This window comes from Hyperoodon ampullatus (assembly GCF_949752795.1).
Source record: "Hyperoodon ampullatus genome assembly, chromosome: 3".
NCBI lineage: Eukaryota > Metazoa > Chordata > Mammalia > Artiodactyla > Ziphiidae > Hyperoodon > Hyperoodon ampullatus.
In genome coordinates, this window is record NC_136916.1 from 105,493,044 (window position 1) to 105,515,598 (window position 22,555).

General features: G+C 44.4%; 1 protein-coding gene across 6 annotated transcripts; it reads right to left on the minus strand.

Annotated features, from left to right (window-relative positions):
- Nucleotides 1-555: 555 nt before the first annotated feature.
- PRMT5 (protein arginine methyltransferase 5) lies at nucleotides 556-8,343 on the minus strand (the record flags this gene model as incomplete). Of its 6 annotated transcripts, none has more annotated exons than XM_079699644.1 (17): nucleotides 556-1,106; nucleotides 1,913-1,977; nucleotides 2,315-2,431; nucleotides 2,620-2,713; nucleotides 3,165-3,274; nucleotides 3,812-3,987; nucleotides 4,074-4,196; nucleotides 4,287-4,345; nucleotides 4,441-4,518; nucleotides 4,694-4,855; nucleotides 5,654-5,817; nucleotides 6,036-6,085; nucleotides 6,232-6,344; nucleotides 6,747-6,881; nucleotides 7,048-7,133; nucleotides 7,450-7,568; nucleotides 8,234-8,343. In XM_079699644.1, 17 exons carry the CDS (start codon nucleotides 8,341-8,343, stop codon nucleotides 954-956), a joined length of 1,914 nt encoding a protein of 637 aa, XP_079555770.1. In that variant the 3' UTR covers nucleotides 556-953. The 6 variants fall into 6 exon arrangements, with proteins under 6 accessions (XP_079555770.1, XP_079555769.1, XP_079555771.1 ...); XM_079699643.1 differs by having other exon boundaries at nucleotides 7,048-7,163; XM_079699645.1 differs by lacking the exon at nucleotides 8,234-8,343 and adding an exon at nucleotides 8,148-8,206.
- Nucleotides 8,344-22,555: the final 14,212 nt, after the last annotated feature.

The following is a 22,555-nucleotide window of genomic DNA, read 5'->3' on the forward strand; positions in this document are numbered from 1 at the left end:
ATACAGCTGCCAAAAAGATGGCTGGTTATAACATGGAGAGGGCCATGGAGTCACAGGAACCGTGTTGAGTCCTGATTTGAATACTAACTTTTTATCATTGTACCAATTCAAATTCCTCTTCTGTAAAATGTAGAATTGGACTAGATTATCTCTTAGGACTTCAAACTCTAATCCTATGATTTTATTCAAACAAAATAAGTGGCTTCTTGCTGGCGAAGCCTGGATGACTTCCAGTTTCTCTCCCAAGAGGTAAGAGAGGAGCTGGCAGTACAGCAGCTCAGGAAGGTGGAAGGGAAGCTGGCTTCACTCACTACCCTATCTTTCTCCATGGCAACAAACTCTATGCCTCCTCCCCCAGACAAGAGCCTAATCACAGGTCCTAATGGACAAGACCTCTCTGTAGCTGGTCAGAAAGCCTATAATTGGGAGTCCAAGAGTCACCACTAAGCTTCTTAAATAGGAAATAAAGCTAGGCCCCTTCAAGTCTTGGATAAGAGCATAGATCTGAATATGTGTAAGTAATGGGTGGAGAAGCAGAGGCAGGGGGCAGCAGAGTTGGAGCAGGAAAGGCCATAACCTCACTTTATTTGTATTTCCTCCTTACACAAAATCATCAAAATAGGAACAGAGATGGGCAGAGAAAAGGGCTGAAAAGTTGTTCAATCCACATGTTCTCAGGGCTATCCCAGGGAGCACTTGAGGCTGAGTGCCTGTTGGAGTAGCCGCAGATTCAACATGAATTCCTCATGCCCTGGCCTGAAGTCTTCACAGATTGGTGGCGTGAGCCCTGCAATTCTCATCCTTTGCCCATCTTGACGTAAGGCAGGAAAGTGGACTGAAATGCTCCTCTCTGATGGGCAAGGCAAATCAGAGCCCATGGTGTACTGCACCTTCTGTGCTACAGGAGCAGAACCTGAAGCTGCTTCCAAGGCTCTAGAAACCTGCATGCAGGGCTAGAGGCCAATGGTGTAAGAGCGGCCTGTGGGGTTGTGAATAGCAGAACAGACTGGTGCTGTCACAGCCCACTCATACCACACCTTCTTGGAACTGCTGCATCGCCAGAAACGCACACAGATGGTCTGGCCTTCACGCACGGTAATGGGCTGCTGTAAGAAGAAAGACATGGAGGTTCAGGGTGGAGCTAATGAATCTTATGTGGCAATGTACTAAGCTAGGTGTGGAGATAAAATGATCAAATGACGTTCCAACCCTCATGAGGTTTATCTGAAGTCTATCAGAACAAATAATCAGAAATGAACAGACACTGAACAAATAATCAAAAGTGGGATGAACACTGTGAACAGGGATAGGGTGCTATGAAAACACCTATGAAAGGTAACACCAACCTAGTCTACAAGGTCAGGGAAAATTATCTGACAATAAGAATGTTTAATGAGACTTGCAAGATAAGTCAGCTGAGTCAAGAAATGAGCCAAGAACTTTACAGGCAGAGGACGAAGGTGTGAAACCCTGAGGCAGGAAAGAACATGGGGCATTAGAGGAACCAAAAGAAGGTCCACAGGACTGAAGCAATGTAATCAAAGGACAGTGGCTGAAAAGGCAGGCGAAAACTAGATCACACCAAGTCTAACAAAGATTTAAGACCTTATTGTAGGGCAGTGGGAAGACATTGAAGGGTTTTAAAAGTAGGAGAGAGAGAGGATCAGATTCATGTTTTTAAAAGATGACTCTTGCTCCAGGTAGAGAATGGACAGAAGAATAGCCAGAGTAGACGTGGGAAGCCAGGTGGAAGGCCCCTGCAGATATCCCAACATCTACAACAGGATCCAAGAGCACGTGAGAGCAGTAGAACATGGGTCACAGACAAGCATCATCCTGGGAGAACGAAGGGGCAGAACACCAATGACAAAAGTTACTCTTTAACCCAAGGAGCCTTAAAGGTGATTCCTACCTTAATGGGGAAGAGGATGGGAAACCATGAAAACATCCCAGGAGAGTGAGTCTCTGGACGGATACCTAAGTGGACAAAGTAATTTAAAAAATTGAGTATAACCGATTCACTTTGCTGTACACCTGAAACTAACACAACATTGTAAATCAACTATATTCCAATAAAAAATTTAAAAATTAAAAATTAAAAAAAAATTGAGGTCTCCATGACTCTGCTTTTTGCCTAGATTGAGGAGAATCTCTTCTGTGAACACAGAAGCAAGTAATCAAAGATCCCCATTCACTGATTACTGGGTTCCCTGTGACTCTAAATGAAACATGTACATACGCTACCCGAAACATGTATGTACGCTGCCCAGGTAGCATACTCTTATACTCCCCATCTACTGCCCTAGACACTCACTCAGAGTGATGTCCTGATAAAGCACAGTCTCAAAGTAGCCTGCAAAACCATGCAGCACTGTGTTCACCTCCACGGGAAACTCCAAGGTGCAGTAGCGGTTGTTGTCAATCATAGGATCTGTCAGGGAAGAGCAGTGTGGGTGATGAGTGGCCAGAAACCCTAGACAACTTGGTAAAGCATGAGCAGGAACCAGGAAAGGAAGCCTTGATAGAGACCAGATAGAGCAGACTCAGGACAGCAAGGGAAGAAACCAGGAGGGTGAGCTCTCACCCAACCAGTCAGAGGACAGCCATGCAGGAACCCACCTCTGTTGGGATGGCTGAAGGTAAAACAGGGCTGGGGCGCAGACAGCTGGTGGAAATTGTGCAGCCGTACCACATAAGGCATTTCAAACTGGGCCTGTCCCAAGAGAGAACAAGATCTGGAGAAGACAGGCAAGAACTACCCAATTCCCCAGGGAATGCAGCTCAAGCTTTAGGGACACAGACAAAGATAAAAACACAGGGACTTCCCTGATGGTCCAGTGCCTAAGACTGCGCTCCCAATGCAGGGGGCCTGGGTTCCATCCCTGGTCAGGGAACTAGATCCCACATGCCGCAACTGAAGATCCCAGCACGTGGCAACAAAGATACCATGTGCCACAACTAAGACCCAACGCAGCCAAATAAATAAATATTAAAAAAAAAAAGAAAAGAAAAAGATAAAAACATAGTTTCACTTCAATCGCTTTCCCACATCCCCAACTCCTTCACCTCTTCATCTTCTCCAGTGGAAGAAAACACTTATGCTGACAGAGAAAAAAAAAAGGACTAAAGAGAAAAGAGTCCTCCAGAAAAGAGTAGCTCTTTACCTCAGGGTCGCGGTCCTTTTCCCGACAGGCTCGGACCTCATTGTACAGCTTAGAGGAGGAGATGGGAGCTAGAAAGGAGGTGTACTCCCCAGGGATGCTCACGCCATCATCTGCAGAGCAGGAGAGTCACATTACTTCCCAAGGGATGGAAATGGTGCGTCTGTACTGAAAGCTCAGACCTCCCATATCAAAATAGACCCAGGCAGCTCCACACTATCACGTTCCCAGGCCAACCTGCTCCTAACTCCTGCCCTGGGGGATTCTACTTCTTTCTAGGTTAATTTAGAGTCACACAAGAGTAAAACTGGAAGGAACCCACTGTATTTTAATCTAGTGGTTCTTAACTTTCTTTCCTTTAAGATCCTGATGAAAGCTAAGCCCAAAGTACATATGTCAGCTCAGGAAGTCCACAGATCTCAGATTAAGAGTCTCTGCTCTGGTCCACTCCCCTCATTTTACAGATGTGAATACCGAGGTTCAGAGAAATTGCTTCATTTGCTAAGGGCACTGACCCAAGTCTGCCCTGCCTTCCCTAAACTTTGTAACCTCCTCTAGGCTGCTGCCACACCCATCCCTCCCCAGTCCCGTCCAGCCTTCCCAGTTGATAATCCAATCCCCTTACTCAGTACACCCCAGCCTGGAGGCACCTTTTAGGAAGTGCTGGGCTCCATCCAGGCATTCTGGTGACAGCTCATTATCAGCGAAGGACCCCAGAAGTTCACTGACAATGATATCCGCTTTCTCTGGAGCCACCCATTCCCGCATGTCTGATGAGACTACTGTCACCTGGCTTCCCCATTCTTCAAACTGCCAGTTCTCCAGCCTAAAACAGAGATGATATAAGTGAGGATAAGGTAAGAAAAACTGACACTGAGGACAAACTTCCCAGCAAAAAAGGTTGCTACTCACGTCACCACAGCATTTGGGTTCTTCTCCACAGCGTACAGCTTTATTCGCCGGTCAGCCTGCTTGGCTGCCCGCAGGGAAGCATTCACCAGGGGCCCCCGGCCTGCTCCCAGCACCATCAGCACTCTAAGAAAGAGAGGGAGGAGTCAAGCTGACGCTGCATGTAGAGAGGCAGGCAGGCAGGCAAATCTCTGGAATCATGGGGAGAGCACTCACTGGACATTGGTGTCCTTCTCTTCCTCTGGCACTCGGTCTAACAGACATTTATAGATGGCCTGGGGGAACGAGGGAAGACCTTATGGCTATAATGCCATCCTCACCCAGGTCATCCTGGCCCTGTGCTTGACCCCATCTGGGACCCACACTGTACCTGCTGGTATTGAGAGTATTTGATAGGGTCCTTTTCAAACACTTCGTATGTCTGAGATTCCAGATTATCCATCAGTGGCTGGTGAATGAGAGGAAAAAGGCAAAGTAAGTTAGCCCGTTCCTAGCAAGGACAATGCACCAGAATACCAAAACCTTCCCACTGCCTCCTGAGCTTTGGTAGGATTTTAGGGCACCTGCTCTCAAGAGACATTTCCTCCCCCCACATCCCTCCTCTCAGTGTACTGCAGACCCACCTGGAGTGGGGACTGCAGGTAGTCTTCATAGCCCTTGGCAAAGAGTTCGTAGGCATTGGGTGGAGGTCGATTCTGGCTCAAGTATTCCAAGTACTGGAGGTAGGAGCAGAACTCTTTCTCTGAGTGGTGGTTGGTGCCTGTGATGATGAATTGCACCTCCAACTGTGAGAATAAGTCAGACCATCAGACACAGTCCTTGTACCAAGAGGATATTATTATGGTTTATGGCCAAAGGGCTCTAGCATAAAATAAGGCCCAGATCACCAAATACCAACAAAAGCATCAAGAGCCCTCCTATGCCACATAAGCATCATCCTGGCTCAAGAGGCCCATGGATTGTTGCTGTAACTTTTTTTTTTTTAATTTATTTATTTTTGGCTGCGTTGGGTCTTCGTTGCTGCGCGCGGGCTTCCTCTAGCTGCGGGGAGCCGGGGTTACTCCTCTTTGCAGTGCACAGGCTTTTCCTTGCAGTGGCTTCTCTTGTTGCGGTGCACAGGCTCTAGGCGCGCAGGCTTCAGTAGTTGTGGCGCATGGGCTCAGCAGTTGTGGCTCTCGGGCTCTAGAGCGCAGGCTCAGTAGTTGTTGTGCATGGGCTTAGTTGCTCCGCAGCATGTGGGATCTTCCCGGACCAGGGATCGAACCCATGTGCCCTGCATTGGCAGGCGGATTCTTAACCACTGCACCACCAGGGAAGCCCTGTTGTTATAACTTCTTAAGTGAAACTTCCTGCAAAGTTTTCATGAGATCTGGTTCCTTTTGAAATGTTTCTGGGGCCTCTACTGCTATTTGCCTTTTTGCTCTCAAGACCCCCAACTTTGCCGAAACTGTTCTCCAGAAACTAGAGGGGAAAAGAACCCCACAGAGGGAAAAAAAAAACAAAACAAAGAACACCCCATCATACATATGTGAATAAGGCAAGAGGATTAGCTGCAGCACCTTTAGAACCCTTCTACTACACACCTTGAGGAGTCGGAAGATCAGCCTCTGGTGCATCTTAGAAAGAACAGGAAATCCCTTCTTATTGGTCAGGAAAATGCTGGTGGGGAGAATGGCTGCTTTGATGGGCTCCCCAAGCCAACGATCAATGACATGATTAGATGGGAGGTCAGCACCAATTTCGAGAGCTACACAAGAGAAAAGAAAGACCTGCCAATCACTGATAGGCCAGAAGCCTTTCCCTGCTCTTTTGTGCAAGATCTGTCTACTCCTTAAGAGCAAGGCAGACCTGAGGCACAGAGAAAGCAGCAAAACTGCCCAGCAGCCAAGTGTACATGAGACCCCTGATTTTTGGTCACAGAAGGTCAGAGAATAATAACCTATCCCAAGATATTTGTGGACTTACCCACCGCAATCCTCTTGCTATAATCACACAAGGTCCGGAAGTTGTGCCACCTGTCCAGAGTCAAATACAGAAAAATACAGTCAAATACATATGGCCCACCAATCACCATACCTCAAGGAGACCTTCCTACAGGTTCCACTCTGTACTTCCCTCCACCCTAGCCTTTGCCCTGGTACAGCAGCAAAAGGAGACATACCACATCCATGTCTTCTCCTCTCCACTGTACTCCTCTGTGTGTGAAGTTGGCACATTCTCAATTATATCATCTCTCAGGTCCTCTGGTGCCACCAATGGCACCCGCATCCAGAACTGCACATGAACAATAAATAGGTTCTGTACCCTATTTAGAACTGTTTTGAACTCATTGGGTCCAGAAAGCTTCCTTCAACTAAAAAGATCTTGATCCAGATTTCAAATTACTCCCTTTATATGCTTTTCCCAATTTGTGATTATATGTATGTGTACACGTATCTTGTGCATATCCTTAAGTAAGTATCTGCCTTGTCTTCTATTTCACTACAAGTTGCTGGAAGTAATTGAATATTCTATATATTTCATAACTCTCTGCTTACCACTTTTAGTTGTGGGTAGGCAGTACGGACATTTCAATTCTGCCAAATCCACCTTTTACTGAATGGCTAGGAACAAGAAGATACTTAGCACAGCCTGACTACCATAATATGCAGCAGGAAAGGAGGCCCTCAGCCATACCATGGAGGAGTGGTGGCCAGTGTGGATGTGGTTGGTCAAAACTCTCGCCAAGTTTGTGTTATCTTCCTGATTTAGGGGCAGCAGGAAAGCTGGAAGACCCAAATATGCCCCAAAATTCAGCTCCTGTAACATAGCCTGGAATGGAGATCAAGAGAAAAAAGTTAAGAGCTAGCAATTCAAATAGCTTTAACTGCATTATATTAGATTTACTAAGTTATGGAGGGGAAAAACACTACTCTCCCCATCCAGCTTGTTTACAGACCTGATCTTTAAAAAGATTCATTGAAGAGGTCAGTCTTACCGCCTCGGAGTTCCTGCGGATCTTTTCCACTTTTGAGTCTGGACGAATCCATGGAGAAAGCTTTCCCACAATTAGTGTATTCCAGTCTGCACTCCCCCACCCAAGAAAGACAAAGACCGAATGAGGTTCAGAACTTTACTCATTCAATTTCTAGTTCTTAACAGGGACTAGAGAGTTAGAGATGAGAGACAGACTTTTTCTATCACAGATACAGGACAGGAGAGCCTGACGCAGAATAGGGAACTAAGGCTTTTAGCAGGTAAGCAAGGAGAGAACAAGAGTTATCTATATCCCGGGGGGAACCAATATATCCAAGTCAAGAAAGGAAGAGAAGGAAGGCACTGATAAAGCGTAAGTTGTTATTGCCTCTAATAATTAAGGGGCATGTGGGATGGTCCCTACCCCTTCCTGACAGCAGTAGGTCTGATCGTGTCTGGGGGCCCGGCCGATTCTTAGCAGGTTCCTGAGTGAACTCCCTCTTGAAACGCGGGTGGAACACAGGCATGCAGAGGAAATCAAACCTACAACCGCGACAGACCCAGAATCGTCATGTAAAGACAGCAGCAGTGCCCAGATATCCAAGCAATTGGACTAGGCTATCTAGATTCTGCACAACCCTTTCAGCTGCCGTCAGTCACCCGACTGGACTGCTGAATTCAGCCCACCTTGGGGCATATCACTTCCGCTGCACTGTGCCTCAATTTCTCCCCGGAACTCAGCCATGGAAAAGATGAGTAAAGAGAAACGATGAAAATCCACACCACGTGGACTTTCTATTCTGCTGTCACCGGTTTTCCAAGACTGTCACATCCAGATCTGCACCAGTACTGCACAAGTTTCCCCCCTCAAGGTTTTTCTCTCCTCTCCCTAGCCCCCTAACTCTTACACTCTCAGACGATAATCTCGCTCTCCATGGCCCTAGAGGTCTGTACGCCCCCTGTGTGAGTTCACCTGGTAACTCCCCTGACTTTGGGGTTCAGTGACCCCACGCCCCCAACAAGTTTTTTTCCCTCTCTCTCGCACTCCAGGGCCCGAGGCTTCTCCCCTCCAAGGACTAATGGTTTTCCCCTCCCTCGTCGTATCCACTCCGACCCCCTCACCCCTGCCTCTCGGGAATGACTGGTCTGTGCCTCTCTGTCCCCGAGTTCGGACCCCGCATTCCGCTCGCAGAGGTCCAGGCCCTCACCCCTGCTTGGCCACAGCCCCCAGTGTGTCAGCTATTTCGGGGACGCAATTCAGGTCCCTCCCGCTGGACACGCGACTTCCACTGGCACCGCCGACCGCCATCGCCGCCATCTTTTCCCTCACGCTGTCCACGCCGAGAGTCCCTGACACTAGCAGCCAATCACAAAGCCGAAAAAAAGCCCCCAAAAGGCGGGACGAGTCTCCCTAACAACCAAAGCGTCTTCCACGGCTCCGGAGCTGGAAGAGGAGGGGTGGGGAGTGGCTCTTCCCGCCAATCCGCGGGCTGCACAGTGACGTACGGCGTGGCTCCGGAAGAGTCACCAATCTCAGGGTCTGGTTCTTGACGAACTTCAATCTCCCATAATGCTCCATGTACTCGTAGAATTCCGTTAAGAGACTACACGTCCCATGAAACCCTGCAGTATAAAACCCTGTAATATAAGCTTGAAGTATCATCATCGAGAAGTGCGAAATTGTCTCAGGGCCAGTGGCGCAATGGATAACGCGTCTGACTACGGATCAGAAGATTCCAGGTTCGACTCCTGGCTGGCTCGATGAGACAGGTGTTTCCTTTATTGCATCCCATGCAATATGGCCATAAGCAGTATTTTGAAAGTCTCCCCTTCTTTCTTTTATAAAATTTCCTCATTATATCTCGCCCTCATTTTGAGGTCTTAATTTTATTGCGTTTTGCAGCCATTTTATGTCAGCTTTTCCCCTTACCGAATTCAAAGGTGGTTCTTGTGTCACTACTTAGGTCCATCCGAATCCTGAGAAAACCGGGTTGATGGCTGGGGTCTTTGTATGGGCCTTAGTATATTTTTAAATAGATTGTGGCAATTCAGCCACTAAGTCTTTGTGATTCTATATCTCAAACACAAAAAAGAGTAAACAAACACCTAAACACACACACACACACACACACACACACACACACACACACACACAGAGGATAGAGAAAAGGAACTCCTGGTGAAGAAATATAGTGAGGAGAGAGGAGTAATGAACTGCCTGGCGGAGGCCTGAGAGAACCTCTACATTTTCCTTTTTGAATGCCTGCTCCAGGGGTGGAAAAGAAGGAAAGGAAAGCAAAGAAAGACATAGAAAGGGAATACCTGAAGGCAGGGATGCCAGAAGTGCTGAGGGCCTGGCAGCAGGGTTGGAAACAGAACACAATACAAAAGGCCCGAGGCAGGAGGCGTTGACAGAATTTTGGGACCGACTGACAGGGAGCATGATAAAGGGAAGTCTGTGGGTGATAACCCAGGGTTCTGGCCTCTGTAGAAGCTGGTTTAGGGAGAATCAGAGTTTGGGTTTGAAAATGCTGAATTTGGACGTCTAGGGGGCGCTGTGTAATAGAGAGTTGGATGAACAGTGATCTGAACCAGACAAGATTTGGAAATCGCCGGAAGAGAGGTAGTGACTGAAGCCATGAGACTGCATGAGATCACCGTAGCCCGTGGGGGATCAGAGTTCTGAGAAATACGGAACGGGTGGATAGGATAAGCTATAAGGAGCCCAGGTGCAATGTAAGTGCCCCAAAAGGATGAAGATTAAAAAGCTAAAGAAGAAAATGCTTATGAAGCCTAAGAGAGTTGGATGTGATTTTGTCCCATTTTATTATTATTATTACTAGACTTTCCTTTTTTAAAATAAATTTATTTATTTATTTAATTTATTTATTTTTTGGCTGCGTTGGGTCTTCGTTGCTGCACGCAGGCTTTCTCTAGTTGCGGCGAGCGGGGGCTACTCTTTGTTGCGGTGCGTGGGCTTCTCATTGCAGTGGCTTCTCATTGCGGAGCACGGGCTCTAGGTGCACGAGCTTCAGTAGTTGTGGCTCGTGGGCTCCAGCAGTTGTGGCTTGCGGGCTCTAGAGCACAGGCTCAGCAGTTGTGGCTCACGGACTTAGTTGCTCCACGGCATGTGGGATCTTCCCGGACCGGGGCAGGCGGATTCTTAACCACTGCGCCACCAGGGAAGCCCCTAGACTTTATTTCTTAAAACAGTTTTAGATTTACAGAAAACTTCAGCAGGTAGTACAACACAGCCGGTTCTCTCATGCCTCCCTACAGCTTTCTCTGTTATTACCATCTTAACATTAGTATGTTACATTCATTACTATTCATGGACCAGAATTGATACATTATTATTACTAACTAAAGTACATAGTTTATTCAGATTTTCTTAGTTTTTACCTAATGTCTTCTTTCTGTTCCACCATCCCATTGAGGACACCATATTACATATAGTTGTCATGTCTGCTTAGGCTCCTCTTGGCTGTGAGTTTGTCAGATGTTCCTTGTTTTTGATGACCTTGATAATTTTGAGGAGTACTGGTCAGGTATACTGAAGGACACCTCTCTATTGGAATTTTTCTGATCGTTTTCTCATAATTAGACTGGGATTATGGGTTTGGGGGAGGAAGATCACAGAGGTAAAGTGCCATTTTCATCACATCATATCAAGAATACATACCATCAATACAATTTATGACTGTTGATGTTGATCTTTATCATCTGGTAGAACTAGTGTTTATCACGTTTCTCCACTGTAAAATTACACTCCTTCCCCCCCACCCCTTCTATCCTGTACTCTTTGGAAGGAAGTCACTTGTGCATTCCACGCTTAAGGAGTAGGGAGTTATACTTCCCCTCCTTTAGGCTGGAGTGTCTACAGTATTTATTTGAATCCTTCCCTGCAGGTCTTCTGAGCAGGGAGTCGACAAGAAGTGGGTGAGTGCTCTGCCGACAGTTTAAGAAGACAAAGGGTTGTTGGGGAGCCTGCGTGTTCTCTGCCCCAGCTGTGCCCAACCAAACTCTACATTCACAGAAGACTTATTAGATGTTGTTTTGTCTTCAGAAGCTAATTATCTGGGCTGTGGACCATCTGTGCTCCTGGAATCTTCCTCTTGATGTCAAACTGGAGGCTGCTCTGTTAACTAACCCCTCCATGGGTGAAAGGGAGAGAGGAAATCTATGAAACAGTAATGTCAGTTTTGCCATCAGTTAGAATAATTTTCAAAAGGATTTGCATAAAAAGAGCCTCGAATTTCTGACCGACCTTAAAGTAAATTTAGATGGGCTGAATTTCATTCGTCTGGGATGTCTTTGTTTTTTCATTCAAAATGGCCTCCGCTATGTGGCAAGCATCATGCTGAACAGTTCCCGGGAATTCCCCACCAAATTGCTCTCTGCCTGTCCTATGGCACTTTGCTTTGCCTTAAAGAACAGCATGGTCTGTGGGTCTGTCTATACGAGCTACGGAGGAGCAGAAGGAACAGACTGAAAAAGAAATAGAGAACCTTTTAAAGGACTTGGCCCTAGGCATAAAGTCAGAGTTGGTGAGGTCCATCTTGTGCTCTCCTTCCCTCTGCTCTGCTCTCCTTGCTGAACTTTTGTGCTCAGAAGCACGTCAGTCACTATAGGACGTAGGCCTTTGCTGGGATGAAGACAGGGAGGTGGTAGGTGAGAAATAATGTTACTTTCTCCAACAGGAGCCCATGACAAACAGGCTAGAGCACTGGAAACTTTTTTGGAAGGGAAGAAGTACCCTCTCCCAGATAACCCTCCTGTTGCCCTCTAGCATTCCTCACCTTCAGGCCCAGTTCTTCTACCTGCTTTTTTTTTTTTTTGCGGTACGCGGGCCTCTCACTGTTGTGGCCTCTCCCGTTGCGGAGCACAGGCTCCGGACGCGCAGGCTCAGTGGCCATGGCTCACGGGCCTAGCCGCTCTGTGGCATGTGGGATCTTCCCGGACTGGGGCACAAACCCGTGTCCCCTGCATCGGCAGGCGGACTCTCAACCACTGCGCCACCAGGGAAGCCCCCCTGCTTCTGTTTTTATGTCCTTGTTTAAACACTGCCAGTGCATTGTAAACCCTCCTTTCACCTTCTCTTGGGCACCCCTCCTTCTTCAGCCCTCGCCTCCCTCCCCAGGCCCACCTTCACTCACCTCTGTGCCTGCCCAGCCAGCTGCACTCTTCAACACCAAAATAATGGCCCATTTGACCCTCCTACTGCTCCAAATTGCTTCTTCACAATCAAGGCTGTCCTCCAGCTACAAAAGTGGCAGAGTTACTGAGGCAAAATAATCTGTGCCAATTTGCATTCTCTTCCTTGTCATCTCTATTATACAGTATTTATCTGTCAAAATGAATAGAAAGTGGAAACTGTTCTGGAACATAGAAAAAGATGGAAAACTACCCAATTTGTTTATGAAGCCAGAGTATACCTAATATCAGAATCTGTCAGAAATAGGACCCGCCCCCTCCACACAAACAAAAAAATAAAGCAAACCTATAGACCTGTCTCACTTAGGAATGTAAATGTAAAAATCCTAAAATATTTAAGATTAACAATAAAAGTCAATACTATATTAACATAATAATATACCAGAACCAATTAGGGTTTATCTCAGGTATTAACACAAGATTAGGTATTAGGAAATTTATTTATATAATAGGTCAAAAATAAAGCAAGAAAAACATTTGATCATTTTTAATAGACATCAAAGAGAACATGGTAGGGCTTCCCTGGTGGCACAGTGGTTGGGAGTCCGCTTGTCGATGCAGGGGACGCGGGTTCGTGCCCCAGTCCGGGGGGATCCCACAAGCCACGGAGCGGCTGGGCCCGTGGGCCATGGCCGCTGGTCCTGTGTGTCTGGAGCCTGTGCTCTGCGGCAGGAGGGGCCACAACAGTGAGAGGCCCACGTACCGTAAAACAAACAAACAGAAAGAGAACATGGTAAGTCAATTCCATTTTCTAAAACATTCTTAATAGTCTTAATATTCTTTATATATAAACACATTTATGTGTATATGAAGTCAACAATTTTTGTAAAGATAAAGTAATACAAGAATGTCTAGGGCTTCCCTGGTGGCGCAGTGGTTGAGAGTCCGTCTGCCGATGCAGGGGACACGGGTTCATGCCCCGGTCCGGGATGATCCCACATGCTGCGGAGCGGCTGGGCCCGTGAGCCATGGCCGCTGAGCCTGTGCGTCCGGAGCCTGTGCTCCGCAGGGGGAGAGGCCACAACAGTGAGAGGCCCGCATAATGCAAAAAAAAAAAAAAAAAAAAAAAAGAATGTCTTGTCTCATCACTGTGTTATTTAATATTATTCTGAAAAATCCAATACAATGACTGGAAATTTTTTAAAAGCAGTTATAACTTCTGGAAAGAGGCAAATTTATTATCGTTTGCAGATGATATGATTGTATACATAGAAAATCCATGAGAATCAATTCTAAAATAATGAGAATTAATAATAGCATTCAGCGACATCACTTAATACAAGACAAATACAAAACATATCTGTAGCCTTCTTATAGACTAAGAATAACCAGTTAGAAGACATGATTAATAAAAATATCCCGGAACTTCCCTGGCAGTCCAATGGTTAAGACCCCATGCCTCCAGTGCAGGGGGCATGGGTTTGATCCCTGGTCTGGGAACTAGGAAATATCCCAATAACATAGTAGTTAAGATCATGGGCGGTGGAGCCAGATGGCAAGAGGTTAAAGCCCTATTTATCCATTTACTAACCATGTGAACCTAACCCCCCTGTCTTCAGCTTCCTCATCCACAAATAGGAATGTAAATAATAGTTCTTATCTCATAAAGCTGTTATGAGCATTAAATTAGTTAATATAGTAAAGCATTTGGGTAGGGGGTGGGATGAACTGGGAGACTGGAAAAAAAATGTAAAATAAAAATATGTATACATAGTAAAGCATTTAGAACCTATCTGCACATAGGAGGCCTTCAATATACATTAGCTATTGTGATTAGTTTTTTATCCATTCACAGAGGTAACAATATCACCATAAAACACTTAGCTGTAACCTTACTGGAAAATGCGAGGAACTTATATATAGAAAATCATAAAATTTGGCTGAGAGATATAAAGACTGAAAAAAAATGGAGAAATGAGTCATGTTCTTAGGAAAATGAATCTTATAAAGATGTCAGTTCTTACCAAATTAATTTCTCACTTTTCCAACATTCAGTCACAATTCTTTTTTTTTTTAATTAATTAAAAAAAAATTTTTTTGGCTGCGTTGGGTCTTTGTTGCTGCGCGCGGGCTTTCTCTAGTTGCAGTGAGTGGGGGCTACCCTCCATTGTGGCGTGCAGGCTTCTCATTACAGTGGCTTCTCTTGTTGCAGAGCACGGCCTGTAGGTGCGCGGGCTTCAGTAGTTGTGGCACGTGGGCTTAGTAGTTGTGGCGCATGGGCTTAGTTGCTCCACCGCATGTGGGATCTTCCCGGACCAGGGCTACGAACCCGTGTTCCCTGCATTGGCAGGTGGATTCTTAACCACTGCGCCACCAGAGAAGTCCCTCAGTCATAATTTGAATGGAATCCTTTGTTACTTGATAAAATGATTCTACCATTGATTTGTAATAAAAAGCAGACAAGAAAAGCAAAGAAGGGACTTCCCTGGCAGTCCAGTGGCTAAGACTCCGCACTCTCAATGCAGGGGGTCCAGTGTTCGATCACTGGTCAGGGAACTAGATCCCACATGCATGCCGCACGCAACTAAGAGTTCATGTGCCGCAACTAAATATCATGCATGCCGCAAAAGATCACGCATGCCACAACGAAGATCCTGCATGCAGCAACAAAGATCCCGCGTGCCGCAACTAAGACCTGATAGGAAGGAAAGAAAGAAGGAAAGAAAGGAAGGAAGAAAGATAGATTTTTTAAAAAGCAAAAGCAAAGAAAATTTTTTAAAAAGAGGAGAAAGGAGACAGAATTTGCTCTACATTTTTAGCCTGTTATTACCTCAAACCCTTTATGAAACAAGCAATGTATAAATAAATAAAAGGCTACAATGTGCAGTTGGTACAAGAATAGACAGAGAAAAAAAGACAGGGGCTTCCCTGGTGGCGCAGTGGTTGAGAATACGCCTGCCAATGCAGGGAACACAGGTTCGATCCCTGGTCTGGGAAGATCCCACATGCCGCTGAGCAACTAAGCCCGCGAGCCACAACTACTGAGCCCATGTGCCACAGCTACTTAAGTCGGCGCGCCTAAAGCCCGCGCTCCGCAACAAGAAGCCACTGCAATGAGAAGCCTGCGCACCTCAACATGGAGTAGCCCCCGCTTGACGCAACCTAGAGAAAGCCCGCATGCAGCAGCAAAGACCCAACGCAAAATAAATAAATAAATAAATAAAAATAAAATAAAATTAAAAAAGACAAAACCAATAGCCCAGAAACAGACCAGTTGTATGTGTATACATGCATGATTAAATATATGAATGCAATTTATGTTTTTTTTAAGATTTTTTTAATGTGGACCACTTTTAAAGTCTTTATCGAATTTGTTACAATATTTCTGTTTTATGTTTTGGTTTTCTGGCCACGAAGCATGTGGGATCTTAGCTCCCTGACCAGGGATTGAACCTGCACCCCCAGAATTAGAAGGTGAAGTCTTAAGCACTGGACTGGCAGGGAAGTCCCCTGAATGCATTTATGATAATAATAAGAGCTAACATTTATTGAGCTCTTATTTTGTGTCAGGTTCTATGAAAAGCACTTTACATTCACAAGAACTCTGAATCTTCACATGAACCCAGTGAGGAAGGAAATGTTATCCATCTACAGGTGAAGGAATTAAGTCTTAGAGAGGTTAAGTGACTTGCCCCCCTAAGAAGGGGTTTAGATGGGGTACAAACCTAGGTCAACTGACACCAGAGCCTTTGATCTTAACCTTAAGACACATCATCTATAATTTTAGCTCTAGAAAGATATCCTAGACAATGTTCACAAACTAGGGCAAAGATTCATTAAGAGAAATGTCTAGTGTAGCATTTTTTAATGATTACAAAAAATGTAAAACAAGTTGGATATCCTATAGGGGTATGGTCAAATAAATCATCCATGCAAGGAAATCTTAAGCAGCCATTAAAATCAATGTTGTCAGAGAAAATTTAATAAACATGGAGAAATGTTCATGATATGCCATTAAATGACACAGATTACAAATCGTACATGCAGAATTACTTCAATATGTGCGGGGGGGAAATGTATTTTCCAAGTTTTCTATAATAAGCATGTTTATACTATGTGGGAAACATCTTTACAATGTATCTAAAACCTGTGATCTCTCCTTGGTTTTTCTGCTTGTTTCCATTCTTCTTTCTTTTGAAGACCTAGCCAAGGCCCACCCCCCCACCTCTAGGCCCCTGTAGCTGTCCGATCTTCAGCAGTCACTCTCACTCATAGCAATAACGTAACAGTCCTCCTAGGCAGACTAATATTTTTGGGTTTGTTGTTGTTTTTTTTCTAGTTTTATTGAGAAATAATTGACATACGTCACTGTATAAGTTTAAGGTGTACAGCACGATGGTTTGATTTACATATATTGTGAAATGTTTACAACAGGTTCGGCTAACATCTATCTTCTTATATAGTTACAATAAAAAGGAAAGAAAAAAATGTTTCTTCTTGGGATGAGAACTCTTAGGATTTGCTCTCTTAACAACTTTCCTACACATCATACAGCAGTGTTAACTATAGTCACCATGTTGTACAGTACAGCCCTAGGACTTATTTATCTTATAACTGGAAGTTCGTACCTCTTGATCACCTTCCTCCAATTCCCCCTTCCCCCACTTTCCACCTATGGTAACCACAAGTCTGATCTCTTTTCCTATGAGTTTGTCTTTTAGATTTCACGTATAAGTGAGATCATACAGTATTTGTCTTTCTCTGGGCAGAGTAATATTTATTAAGCTCTACCACAGGCCAGGTACTTTAAATATATTATCTCACCTCAGGACATAATCTTGTTCTAATGCTCAGGACATAATCTTGTGAGGTAGGACTTATTAATATATCTATTTTGTATATGAGAAAACTGAGGTTCAGTGTATTGAACAAAGTTGTGCTTCAACTAAATAGTAGAGCCAGAATAAGAATCCAGTTCTTCTGATTCCCAACCCATTGCTTTTTCTTTTACAATAGCCTTTCCCCAAACGTGGTCCAAGGACCTTGGGGGCTCCCTGAGTCCTTTTTAGGAGGTGCATGAGGATCTCCTACGTGTCTGTGTGAGGCCAGATTTTCTTTATTCAGCCAAAGCCACATATCATAACAGAAAGCAGATATGAGAATCCAGCTGCCTTCTATTAAGCCAGATACCAAGGAGATTTGCAAAAATATAAAACAATATCACTCTTCTCATAAGTTTTTTTGTTTGTTTGTTTGTTTGTTTTTGCGGTACACAGGCCTCTCACTGTTGTGGCCTCTCCTGTTGCGGAGCAGAGGCTCCGGACGCGCAGGCTCAGTGGCCACGGCTCACGGGCCCAGCCGCTCCGCGGCATGTGGGATCTTCCCGGACCGGGGCACGAACCCGTGTTCCCTGCATCGGCAGGCGGACTCCCAACCACTGTGCCACCAGGGAAGCCCTGTTGTTTTTTTTTTAAGTTAATTTATTTTTGGCTGCATTGGGTCTTTGCTGCTGCGCATGAGCTTTCTCTAGTTGCGGCGAGCGGGGGCTGCTCTTCGTTGCGGTGCGCGGGCTTCTCATCGTGGTGGCTTCTCTTGTAGCGGAGCATGGGCTCTAGGCGCGTGGGCTTCAGTAGTTGTGGCACGTGGGCTCAGTAGTTGTGGCTTGCGGGCTCTAGAGCGCAGGCTCAGTAGCCTGAAAACACAGTTTTTTAATTAAAATGTATTATTTATGTTAACATGAAATGGGCTTATTATGTTTAATGAATTAATAAATATTTTAAAATTTTCTCAGTTTTTAAAACCTTTTTGACTGGGAAAATATTTAGTTTATTAAATATTGTGAATGTCTGGAATATCAGACACATCATCTCAATATGTAAATATCAAATCACATTTCAAAGTCAAATTTAAATTACTTGGATTTTTTTTCTTTGCTTTTCTCTAACAATGACAACTAAGACCATTCTATATTGTATTAGTTTCTTCAGTCTTTAAAATAATTTTTTAAATGATGTTCAAGTAGGGCTTCCCTGGTGGCGCAGTGGTTGAGAGTCCGCCTGCCGATGCAGGGTAGACGGGTTCATGCCCCGGTCCGGGCAGATCCCACATGCCGCGGAGCGGCTGGGCCCGTGAGCCATGGCCGCTGAGCCTGCGCGTCCGGAGCCTGTGCTCCGCAACGGGAGAGGCCACAGCAATGAGAGGCCCGCGTACCGCAAAAAAAAAAAAAAAAAAAAAAAAAAAAATGATGTTCAAGTAAACTTTCAGCAATTATCTTCAACTTTTTCTGAATAGAAAGTTCCCATTCTTAAGACATAGGCTTGTAATTCATATACTTGATATCACTCAGTGGCGTTTTATCTGTAGTAGGAAGAGGACAATCAAATATCAAGGAATATTAGAAAATCATTTAAGCCTTACTCATTTGCTGCCTCCTTCCCTGTGACATGTACATAAAACTCTTTTGGAAAGACAAATATCATATAATATCACTTATATGTGGAATCTAAAAAAAAAGAAAGATACAAATGAACTTATTTACAAAACAGAAATAGACCCACAGACATAGTAAACAAACTTATGGTTACCAAAGGGGAAAGGGAGAGGGGATAAATTAGGAGTTTGGGATTAACATATACACACGACTATAAATAAAATAGATAACCAACAAGGACCTACTGTATAGCACAGGGAACTATACTCAATATTTTATAATAACCTATAGGGGAAAATAATCTGAAAAAGAATAAATACGGGGCTTCCCTGGTGGCGCACTGATTGAGAGTCCTCCTGCCGATGCAGGGGACACAGGTTCGTGCCCCGGTCCGGGAAGATCCCACATGCCACAGAGTGGCTAGGCCCGTGAGCCATGGCCGCTGAGCCTGCGCGTCTGGAGCCTGTGCTCCGCAATGGGAGAGGCCACAGCAGTGAGAGGCCCGTGTACTGCAAAAAAAAAAAATATATATATATATATATATATATGTGTGTGTGTATATATATATGTATAACTGAATCACTGTGCTGTACACCTGAAACTAACACGACATTGTAAATCAACTTCACGTCAATAAAAAAATTATTTTTTAAAAAAAGCTCTTTTGGTTCTACGTTTGTCACTAGGGATTAAGTTCTGCGTTTATAAAATTGAGATCTAATCAAGATCATATTTAAATATCAAAGCAGTTGTGACTAACTAGAGCTCGGATACTATCTGACTCCATCTTGGCAAAGGATTATATTCAAGAAACAACCATGCTCAATAAAACCAAGTAATTTTTTTTCTGATATCCTTCAGGAAAAGACCGATGATAGTCTCTCAGTTTTAATTTTTAATATGAGAAATATCTATAGATAAAACTTACATAAACAAAATCTTTTTGGCGTCCTTAAAAATAGTGGCAAGTAAAGGAGTCCTGAGACCAGAAAGACTGAGAACACCTGTTTTACAACCAGCTGCCCTCCAGGAGCCTCTGATGCTGTAGATAGGGTTAAACACACTGCCCAGTGGGGTAATGAAATTCAAGGCCTGCATGACAGGCACCTTAAAGAAGTTGTAACAAAGTGCTGTGGGTATTAAATGACAGTGAGACCTTTTCTAGCTGGAATGATCAGGGGGAAGCAGAACTTGAGGTGGGCCTCCAAGATGATAGGATTTTATGAGCAGAAGAGTTCTTGCCAGGTGGATAGAACCATAACAAGCACAGGAAAGCATGAAAGGGTGAGTAAGCCCACTGGGGGGCGGCTTAGGGTGAGTAGAAGGTGTGCGTGGTGGGAAAAGGTTGGAAAGTCGAGCTGCACTGTGAGGGCTTGAATTCCCAGCTAAGCCATGTGGACTGTGTTTGTTATGCAGTGGGGACACCTGACATGTTCTGAACAGAGAAATGACGTGAAGTGAAAATTACAAACTACCTGGGAAAAACAAATCAGAATCATCATAAAAATTGGCCTGGCGGTGGTGTATAAGATGAGAAGAAGGGCAGTTAGGACAATTTGCAGGGACCCAAAATGAGGACCTGAGTAAGGTGGGGCAGTGGCAGGGGAAGGATGCCCATTGGCCATGCTGACTGGTCTCACAAGGTGGCAGGACATTGGGGAGGTCTTCTGGTTCAGGGCCTGGCTCCAGCTTGGTGGGTCCAGAGCCTCTGGAGAGCCCTGATCTTGTTCTTTGGATAACCCTTTTCTAAATTCTGGGCTAATCATTTACGTTTGGTTACACATTCTTTCTTCAGTCAGGCTTAGTACATTTAAGTCTTTCTACATTTCAGTTGTATTTTTCTGAGACCAGGCCTTACTTAGCCACTTTGGCTGGACCTCAGCCACTTGAATATAACTATCTTTTAGGGAAAATTCTTTCTACAGATTGCTAACCTCGTTCATGATGAGTTGACGCCTATATTTTCACTATCTCAAGGTATAAGGAGAGCTGCCAGTTCCCTTAACAAAACCTAGACCAGGGACTTCCCTGGTGGTGCAGTGGATAAGACTCTGTGCTCCCAATGCAGGGGGCCCAGGTCCTGATCAGGGAACTAGATCCCACATGCATGCCACAACTAAGAGTTTGTATGCCACAACTAAGGATCTCGCTTTCTGCAACTAAGACCTGGTGCAACCAAATAAATAAATAAACATTAAAAAAACAAAAAAAACAAACCTAGTCCAGATCCTTTAGGATGGGTATTGTGGAGAGACAGTTTATGGGGTGATGGGCCCTCCAGGGGGCGCCGGGTTCGCCTTTTTGTGGTGGCTGAGGGAGAATGAAGGCAAGGTCACTCCCTTGAGACCTGGATATTCACCCCTCCTTGAAAGCCTGGAGGGGACAGATTTTGCTTGTCTGAGAGCGCCCTAGTTTCCTTCCAGAGAGCGATCCTATTCCAAGTTCTGGAGGTGATATACTTTGCCTCTCATTATGGAGGAAGAATCAACAAGACTTGGTTCTTTTTTTTTTTCGGCCGGGCTGCGGGGCTTGCAGGGATCTTAGTTCCCTGACCAGGGATCGGGAACCCTGGCCTGGCAGTGAAAGTGCCAACTCCTAAGCATTGGACTGCCAGGGAATTCCCAGCAAGACCTGGTTCTTGATCAGATGTGGTAAAAGGTAAGTGAAGAGAGAGAGGAGTGTGAAAGAATGAATGAGAGACAGTAAAGGCAAATCTTTTCTGAAAAATGTGAAGAGGAGAGGGCAGCTGAGGTCCAAGATGCTAACCCTCAGCTCTCGCTCAACCCCTCTGCTTGCCCTCCAAGGCCCCTTCTCATCTCCACAATAGAGAAATTTACTACTGCGAACCTTCCATCTCCAGGAAAGGACCAAGACACAGCACCGTAGTGCTCTCTTCACGTGCACTGAACACTCTTTGTAAAGAAAAGGGAACCCTCCTACACTGTTGGTGGGAATGTAAATTGGTACAGCCACTGGAGGACAGTATGGAGGTTCCTTAAAAAACTAAAAATAGAGTTACCATATGATCCAGCAATCCCATTCCTGGGCATATACCTGGAAAAGACGAAAACTTTAATTAGAAAAGATATATGCACCCCAATGTTCATTGCAACACTATTTATAATAGCCAAGGTGTGGAAGCAACCTAAATGTCCTTTATCCACTGACAGATGAATGGATAAAGAAGGTGTGGTATATATATACAATGGAATACTACTCAGCCATAAAAAAGAATGAAATAATGCCATTTGCAGCAACATGGATGGACCTAGAGATTATCGTACTAAGTGAAGTAAGTTGGAAAGAGAAAGACAAATATCATATGATATCACTTATATGTGGAATCTAAAAAAATTATACAAATGAACTTATTCATAAAACAGAGACAGACTCACAGACATAGAAAACAATCTTATGGTTACCAAAGGGAAAAGGGGAGGGAGGGAGGGATAAATTAGGGGTTTGGGATTAACAGATACACACCACTATATATGTAAAATAGATAAACAACAAGGACCTACTGTATAGTGCAGGGAACTGTATTCAATATCTTGAAATAACCTATAATGGAAAAGAATCTGAAAAAGAATATATATATATATATATATATATATATATATACACACACACACACACACACACAGATATTCAGTTATATATAACTGAATCTATTCAGTTATATATATATATATATATATATATATATATATATATATAATTGAATCACTTTGCTATACACCTGAAACTAACACGACATTGTAAATCAACTATAATTTTAAAATTGAAGGAAAAAAAAAAGTATCCTGGTGCTTGTCATACCATTCTTTCAACTTTTCTGTAGGTTTGAAAACACTCCCCCCAAAATGTTAGGTTAAAAATGATAGTATAACTAAGCAATATTGACTGTTTCTGAGTTTTTACATTGATCTATGTTCGGCTGACCCCG